We start from the raw sequence: 8,662 nt of genomic DNA, 5'->3' as shown, positions 1-8,662 counted from the left end.
CCCCCCCTCCCTGCCCTCCCCCCACACTGCTGGGGGGGGGGCATGAACCCTGCGCTTATTTGTCAGAACATCTCTGAAGGGGTGCCCTGTGGTACACTACGCAGGATGAGATGAATGTGTCATGAAAACACTTACGAGCAAGCACCGAGCTAGCTGGTATTCTGGCCTCTGACTGGCGGCCTGGGTTCCCGGGTTCCTGGACAACCCGGGGGTCTGAGGCTGGAGCTGGAGCTGTAACTACGAACCCGCTCATGTGGCTCAGGGGCTCCTCTCAGCATCCTTCTACTCATTAGCAAGCAAAAGAGACATTCGGAATTTGGAAATTCCAAGGATTTTAGGAGTTGCATGCCAGGAAACTGCATGAAGATCAAATACATATTACACAATGTCCCACAAGGCACCCAGCCCCTCCGGGAACCGGCGAGAGAGCCAGCCAGCGAGCTGTGAATTGCATTACAACAGGGGGGGAGATGGCTGGAGAGTTCCTCCAGTGAATCCGCCATCGCTCACTCTGAACTCTCCTGAACCACCTGACCCTTCCAGCTCTGTCCGAGACTAACTATGACTCTGCCAGGGCTACGACGGCAAATGATACGACGGAATCAAAAACAAAAGCCAACGTCTGCTGGGCACTCCTACCTGCCAGGCACTGGTTAAGGAGTTCTTTCCTTCTACATTTGTTAGATTCTACAAGGAAGATGTCACTACTATCATTCCTCATTTCACAGAGGAGAAAATCAAGGAGCAGACACAACACAGCCAGGGTGGAAGTGGTGGAGTGAGGTTCAAATCTGCACACACTGAACCGAAAGCCTGTGTCTGGGCGTCTGGGCAGGTTTTGCACTCCACCGGCACACCCTGCTTTGTAAAGTAACTTCATCATTAAGCAAAGTAAGGGAGCATACATCCCTACCTTCAGAACGCATCTGCCCATTTTCACACAGTCACACTTTCAGCACCAGGAGTGGATCGCGGTGTCTGGAACAAGAAGTGAGAAGGAACAGTACATAAGGAAATGAGAAGTGACTACCTGGAGGAAATAATCAGGAAAGATGGGCTTGGGAAAGGTCCAAAAGAGGAAGTCACCTCGTGTGCATCAGGTGCAGACCACATGGTACTCTGCCAGGCAGAAATGATGCTTGGGTTCATCACCTGTCCTGAGCTCCTACCTCTGGGCATGGTAAGGGCAGCCCCTTCCTGAGGGAATTGTAAAGGGTTTGCAGAGGGAGGGAGGGAAGAAGGGAGGGAGGGAATGATGTCTGGGCAAGGAGTGGCAAGGAATAGAAACAGGTTGTTGTGTTCACAGGAAAGATGTTTCAGATCTCCTTGGCTGACTATTGTAGGGGTTTGACATGGATAGGATCTTGGTAGACTTGTGTCATTGTTCACAGGAGACAGTGTCTTGACCTTTTCCAATTATTTTTTGTCAGTCATGGGGCTTGAACTCAGGACCCGGGCACTGTCCTTGAGCTCTTTTTTTTTTTTTTTTTCTGGCTGTGAGGCTTGAATTCATGGCCTGGACAGTGTCTCTGAGCCTCTCTGTGGTCAAGGATAGCGTTGAGCCACAATGCCACTTCCAGTTTTTAAATGGTTTTAATTGGAGATAAGTGTCATAGATTTTCCAGCCCAGGCTGGCTTCTAATCGTGATCCTCAGATGTCAGCCTCCTGAGTAGCTAGAGTTATAGGTGTGAGCCACCAGCACCAACTCTTCCTATTTTTTTTGGGGGGGTTTTCTGGTCGTGGGGCCTGAACTCTGGGCCTGGGCGCTGTCCTTCAGCTCTTCAGCTCAAGGCTAGCGTTCTACCACTTGAGCCACAGTGCTACTCCGGCTTTTTCTGTTTATGTGTTGCTGAGGGATTGAACCCAGGGCCTCATGCATGCAAGGCAAGTACTCTACCACTGAGCCACCTTCCCAGCCCCTCTTCCAAAATTTTTAGGCAGGATGTAGATGTGATGAATTATCAACAAGGAGTCTTAGAACCTGCCTCAGGCAGGTGTGTGGGCAGGACCGCTAAGGTGACACCTTTAGATCCAGGCTTACAACCTTGTCATGGTGGGTAGGTTACCTAACTTTCATCTGTACAGCAGTAGAGGTTATAATTAGAATGGATGCAAAAGTATTTAGCGAGCTGCCTGCACACGGTTAGCATTCAGAATGCGATTATGTGGGCAATGAGCTGGGAGTGTGGGGACAGATAAAGGTATGAGGGGCCACAAAGGAGGAGTACCTAACTCTGGAGCAAAACCTGGTTATTGAGAACATCTCCAAAAGTTATGAGGCTGGAGTGTGACCCGAGTGGTAGAGTGCCCGCCTACAAAGCACAGCACCCTGAGTTTAAACCCCAGTACCACGGGGTGGGGAGGAGGGTCTGGGGGGACTGGGATTGGAAAAGGTGAGTATGAACACAAGAAGTGTCCCTTGGGTGATTTAGATGTGCTGTTTACCTTCACTCACCAGACAGCACTAACTATTCTTTAAAAATAACCTGTTATGCTGGCCACTGGTGGCTCATAACTATAATCCTAACTACTCAGGAGTCTGAGATCTGAGGATTGCAGTTCAGTGCCAGCCTGGGCAGGAAAGTATATGAAATTCTTAATCTCCAATTAGCCACCAAAAAGTCAGGTGTGGAGTTGTGACTCAAGCGGTAGAGCGCTATGACTAAGCAAAAAAGCTAAGGGATAGTACACAGCCCTGAGTTCAAGTCCCCAGCACTGGTATAGAAAAAAAGGTATTAAGATTTGCCCTTAATAGCCACATCCAGCATTGGTATTTGATACTCCTTTATCCCCCATGCATTTTGTTGTTCTTAATAGTTTTAATCACAGTGCATGTGATAGCTCATATTTTGCATTTTTGCCATACTACGCAATCGTAGGCATTTTTATGACGTTTTCATAATAGATTTTTATTTTAAGTGAAGCAAAAATAGTCTTTTTGTTGTTGTTTGGTTTGAGGCAAGGTCTCATTATTTAATCCAGGCAGCCCTTGAACTCGAGATCTTCCTGCTACAGCCTGTTGAGTTCTGGGTTTCTAGGTAGGTACTACCCTGCTCAGAACAGTTGGGAGCATGGAGGACTAATGGAGAGGGTGAATGAGGAAGGATATGAAGTAGTTCATTTCAACGTGTGAAAATAGAACAGTGGTGACAGTTTTCTAATTTGTGGGTATTACATTCGCTTTTGGAATTATTTGTTGTTTCATAGAACAGAGTCTCATTATCTAGCCAAAGCAAACCTGGAACTCTCAAACTTCCTGCCTCCACCTCCAAAATGCTGTGATTACTGTTAATCTACAAATTATAGACTGTGAAATGTAACTATGGTGTGTTTTCAGTGAGAAAGGCTTTCATTAAATTTCAAATAAAAATCTCTTTTAGCAGACTTTTTTTTCACTTAAAAGAAATAGAACAATTTGGGCGCCAGTGGCTCATGCCTATAATCCTAATACTCAGGAGGCTGAGATCTGAGGATCATGGTTCAAAGCTAACCCTGGCAAGAAAGTCTGTGGTGCTGTGGCTCAAGTGGTAGAGTGCTAGCCTTAAGCTAAAGAGCTAAGGGACAGCATCCAGGCAGGCCCAGGTTTAAGACCCACAACTGACCCCCCTCCCCCCCAAATATAGAACAATGAAACCTTTAAAAAGGTGTGTATCCTCTAGGTCTCTCATAGTGTCCCATGCCAGAGCAAACTGTGGCTGCAAACCATTGCCTAGACTCTACCTTTGGGTCCTGGCACTGAAGAGGGTTTAACAGGTGATTTTTTTTTTTTAATTTAACAAAAAGAAGGTGGTGGTAAGGGAGAATGATGATAGAAGGGTGAGGTTGATCAGGATCTTAGTATGTATGTTAATAAAAATGTAAAAATATGGAAATTATTTATGGCCTTTAGAATTTTTATTATTATTTTTTTGGCAATGTGGAGATGAATTCCTATCTCCAATAAACTACTAGAAAACTGAAAGTGGCGCTGTAGCTCAAGTGGTAGAGCGCTCGCCTTGAGCTGAAAAGCTGAGGGACAGCGCTCAGACCCAGAGTTCAAGCCCCATGACCGACCAAAGGAAAAAAAAATTGGAACTATGGCTCAAAGTGGTACAGCACTAGCCTTGAGCAGTAGAGCTCTGAGATAACGCCCAGGCTCTGAGTTCAAGCCCCACAACCGACCAAAAAAGGAACAGAAAAAAAAAGAACAAGAAAGAAGTAGCTTCAAGCTGGGAACCAATGGTTCACACCTGTAATCCTAGCTACACAGGAGGCTGAGATCTGGAGGATCACAGGTCAAAACCAGCCAAGCAGGAAAATCTGTGAGAGACTTCTCTCTCTCTCCAATTAACTACCAGAAGAGCTCAGGATAATGCCCAGGTCCCGAGTTCAAACCCCAGGACCTGTTTACCTGTTTGTTTGTTGCTTTGTAAGTCTCATACTATCCATAGACACTTGGAATGACTCGTGTGAACATAATTGTTTAACTTCAATAATTAGACTTGGATAAAAACAGTTAACAGCGGCCATTTCTCCAGTCACAAGTCTCACCCCAGACCTCCTCCAGGGGAAGGCAGGCCTTGTGCAGTCAGAGAGCAACTCCCCCAGCTGCTGCCTGGAGGGTGAACCCCACCCAGGAGGCCTGGGGACCCCCCCCCTCTAAAGGGCTGGAGTTGGGCCTTCCGTGCGCGCCAGAGCGCGTGGATCAGGACGGACCCTGGCGCGGGGCTCTCCCCAGGGCGGGCGCCGGGCCCGCGGCTCCGCCCGCCCCGCCTCTAACCTCCCTGGACTCGGGGTGGGGGGGGGGTCCCCGCACCCGGCCCGGGGCGCGGCCCTCACGTGAGGCCCGGACTCAACCGCAGCTCTGGCAGAACTCCCCCCCTCCCCTCGTGACTCAGTTTCTCCGCCTGCTCACGCGGGCTGCCCCGGGCGTGAGGCACCTCAGAGGAACGCGGACGGTGCCCAGGACAGCTTCCTCGTAGGGCGTGCCTCCCGGAAGAGCGCCCGGAGACCGGGGCTCGCGCCCCGGGGCGCCCCTTCAGGACGCGCCCGGCTCTCACCCCAGGATTGAGTCCGAGGACTCGGCCAGCTGCGCGGGCCGGACCTCTGAGGTGACAGGTCCCCTCGCCACGCCGGCGGTGGCTTCTGCAGGGCCCCAGCCAAAGAGGGCTGGCCGGGGAGACGCCCGGTGCCCGCGTCCGGGCCGGGCCCGCGCCCCAGGCCCGCCGCCTGATGCAATCCGAGGCGCCCTTGCTGCATGCGGGCGCTGGGGAAACCTGCCCGGCCGTTGCATCACTCCAGCCCGGCTGGCCACAGAGGCGGAGCTCAGCCAATCAGCGCGCGCGCTGGGCCCGGAGCGGGCCGCCTCGCCACCCACTTAGAGCGCGGCGCGGTTCAGGGAAAAGCAAAAGCCGAACGTGATTGGTCCGAACGGGGTTCGCCCCTCCCCAATCACCGCGGCAGCTGGCTCCGGGTGGGCGGGGAACCTCCCGGCCAGAGGGTTTAAAGAGCGCCTCCGTGAGGGGTCGCTCAGCTGGAGCGACCCGACCGGTGCCAGGCCAGGTGTGCGCGTCCGTCGGTCCTTCCGTGCCCGCGCCGGAGACCAGCCACCGGAGGCCGCTCCGGGCCCGTCCCTGTGCCCGGCACCATGAAACACGAGTCTGCAGCCCAGAACACTCCGCCCCCCTCGCTGTCTCCTGCACCCTCCGCGCAGCCACCCCGGGAGGATGGCGACCCCCCGGCCCTGTGGATTTTCGGGTACGGCTCCCTGGTGTGGAGACCCGACTTCGCCTACAGCGACAGCCGTGTGGGCTTCGTGCGCGGATACAGCCGCCGCTTCTGGCAGGGAGACACCTTCCATCGGGGCAGCGACAAGATGGTGAGCATCGGACCGTGCCCAGGGCAGCCGGGGGTGGGGGCGAGGGAAATGCGTGAACCTGCAGCGGGGGTTGTGGTTTAGATTCGTGTCGTGTGTGTGTGTGTGTGTGTGTGTGTGTATCACGGTGTGATGCTTTCAATGGGAACCTGGGGGGTCTGTGCACCTGTCGAGGCCAGTGCACCTGCCTGCTGCTTCTGCATCCATCCATCCGTGCAATCCCTCCCTGCGCCCGCCTGTCCCCTGGTGGAGTGGGGTGCAAGCAGGTCTTGGGGGCGGGCAGGGGGTGGGAGAGTTTTCTTGCGCTGATGGGCTGATGGCAGAGCTAATTTCTAATTTGTTTTTCTCAAAAAAATATCTTTCTTTCCTCCCTAGCCTGGCCGCGTGGTGACCCTCCTTGAAGATGGTGAGGTAAGTGGCCGAGTGAAGAGGATGCCTCTGGGGACCCAGTGTGGAGGGATGCAGAGAGACAGAGCTCTTGGGGCCTGTGGCTGCACGCTAGATCTGATGCAGGCTGCAAGTGTGGTCTGGCTCAGTGCTCCTCAGAAAATCACCTGAGCATCTTGTAAATACATACGTATAAATTAATTTGGTAGGATTAGCATAGGGTCTGAGATGTAGTTTTCTAACAAGCTTGCAGGTGATGTGGCTGGTGCCTGGGCCCTGGTATGAGTAGGTCTCCCTGGCATGAGACCACCTTGCCAACCCATAAGGGGGCATAAACTTTAACAGAATGAATGGATTAGAGAGTTGAAATATGTCTTGTCTGGGGAAAAAGTTCTAGGGGGGATGGGAGCCTGCAGGGAGAGTGAAGGAGAGTCAAAAGTATTTTATATACATGGGTGGCGGTGGAACCAAAAGCTCGCTGAGACTGGTCTGATCTGGGAATGGGGGAATGCAGAAGGGAGAATGACAGAGGAGGTGTCTCTGCTTGAGGTGTACAAATCAACAACTAACTGATGCTAACAAGGGTGAGCATCAATGTAGAGTATACATAGATAGCTTATTGGTCTGGCACCCACCAATGTAACAGAGCACAGTCTTGGGGTGGCGGGGGGAGGAGGGGAGAATGGCACTCCAGGATGAGAGAGGGACCAGCACAGAGCTCTTGTGCATGACCTGAATGTCCCTGTTTCCCTCTAGGGCTGCACTTGGGGTGTGGCATACAAGGTGCAAGGCGAACAGGTAAGCGAGGCCCTGAAGTACCTGAATGTGCGGGAAGCAGTGCTTGGCGGCTATGACACCAAGAAAGTTACCTTCTATCCTCAAGATGCACCAGACCAACCTCTCACAGCACTGGCTTATGTGGCTACCCCACAGAACCCAGGCTACCTTGGGCCCGCCCCAGAGGAGGTCATTGCTACACAAATCCTGGCCTGCCGGGGCTTCTCTGGCCACAACCTTGAGTATTTGCTGCGCCTGGCAGACTTCATGCAGCTGTGTGGGCCTCAGGCGCAAGATGAGCACCTAGAAGCCATCGTGGACGCTGTGGGCAGCATGCTGCCCTGCTCCTACCTCAACGAGCAGGCTTTGGCACTGGTCTGAGAAGCTGAGTCCTTGTCCACATGGACAGCTGGACCAGATGCCTACCCAAAGCTTGAAGTAAGACTTGATAGAGCTAAAGCACTCTGAGAGGGCACAGGGGGCAGGGCACAGGGCAGCTGGGGACTTCTCAAGCTCCTGTCCGCTTGCCAGCCTCGTTTTCCTGCTTGACTGACACTGACTTACTTGAAACTTTATTTATTACACCATGTTGGTGTGGCGGGCAGGGTAGCCGGGGGACCTGTCACGACACAGGCCCTGCTGCGCAGTGGCCACACCCCAGGCCTCCGGTGCCTGACCAGACTTCCCACCATTACTGCTGCTAATTCCACACCACCTAGGCCTCCACTTCTCCAGGAAGCCTCTAAGAGCCTTGATCTACCTAGACCAATACTCCTCAGCCTGGAAACATCACCTGCCCAAGTTCCCAGCCTGCTGGTGAGGGGCTCTGCTGGCCTGAGGCCCTTGCCAGCCTTACGCATCTACTGAACCCTCGGGCCCAGCTGGGTCTGATGCCTGGACGCAGCTGCAGAGGCTGGGCCTGGGTTGCTCTTCCTTTTGGTTATTCCCTCCTTCCCTCCCTCCTCTCATCCTCTGTTGTTTGCCTTCTTGTCTAACTGGGCCACTCATGTATATCTTGCCCATTCTTGGGAAATTCATCACTACAGGCCCTGGTCCCTTCCCAGTCTGTCCCACTGTTATCCATAAATGGATCTCTTACTATCTGCGCTGGCATGTGCTTCTTTACATGGGAGTTGGGGTGAGGGATGCACTGCGGAAGGCTCCCGAGAAGGGGAAGCACACCACGTCCTCTCCTTCCCTAACAAGCTCCATTTCTCCCGCTGCCACAGTCCACGTCTCAGTCCACGTGAACCATGTCCCCACGCCTCTCCCATGCAGCCCTGTGAGCAATGCCTTTGCCATTGACCAATGACCCTTGTCTACCCCTCTCAGTGCCTCAGGCTTGAAGCTCTGCCTAGCTTTCCTCCACCAGCAAGGCCAGACCCCTGGCTTCTAGTTAAAGGCACATGTGGGTGAGGGAATGGTGGTAACAACTTGTGGGGCAACACTGACAGCACGTGGCAAGGTCACATGACCTGCAGGACTTGATGCCCTTTCCCCCCCAAGGACCACGTGCTTACTATGCATTCCTGAGGCTGTGGCTGGCCTCTCTTCTAACCCTGCCCTGCCAGGACTCACCCACAATGCAATGAGCTACGAGGATGGCCTGCTTGCTCGTTCACCCCGGGATGCTCCCGGGGGGC

General features: G+C 53.2%; 1 protein-coding gene across 1 annotated transcript; it reads left to right on the top strand.

Moving 5' to 3' along the window:
- Positions 1-5,529: 5,529 nt before the first annotated feature.
- Positions 5,530-8,081, top strand: Chac1 (ChaC glutathione-specific gamma-glutamylcyclotransferase 1). Its single transcript, XM_013010068.1, has 3 exons — positions 5,530-5,858; positions 6,231-6,266; positions 6,999-8,081. Exons 1-3 carry the CDS (start codon positions 5,628-5,630, stop codon positions 7,398-7,400), a joined length of 669 nt encoding a protein of 222 aa, XP_012865522.1. The 5' UTR covers positions 5,530-5,627; the 3' UTR covers positions 7,401-8,081.
- Positions 8,082-8,662: the final 581 nt, after the last annotated feature.

This window comes from Dipodomys ordii, unplaced genomic scaffold, assembly GCF_000151885.1.
Source record: "Dipodomys ordii isolate 6190 unplaced genomic scaffold, Dord_2.0 Scaffold11, whole genome shotgun sequence".
Lineage (NCBI taxonomy): Eukaryota > Metazoa > Chordata > Mammalia > Rodentia > Heteromyidae > Dipodomys > Dipodomys ordii.
The sequence above is the reverse complement of the archived record's forward strand: the minus strand, read 5'-3'. Positions and strand labels throughout refer to the sequence as shown.

Excerpts from the sequence above, each read along its gene's own strand:
- Chac1 (XM_013010068.1), top strand. The coding sequence starts at position 5,628 with ATGAAACACGAGTCTGCAGCCCAGAACACTCCGCCCCCCTCGCTGTCT. Across the intron at positions 5,859-6,230 it reads ATCGGGGCAGCGACAAGATG|CCTGGCCGCGTGGTGACCCT; the intron begins GTGAGCATCGGA and ends TTTCCTCCCTAG. Across the intron at positions 6,267-6,998 it reads CCCTCCTTGAAGATGGTGAG|GGCTGCACTTGGGGTGTGGC; the intron begins GTAAGTGGCCGA and ends GTTTCCCTCTAG.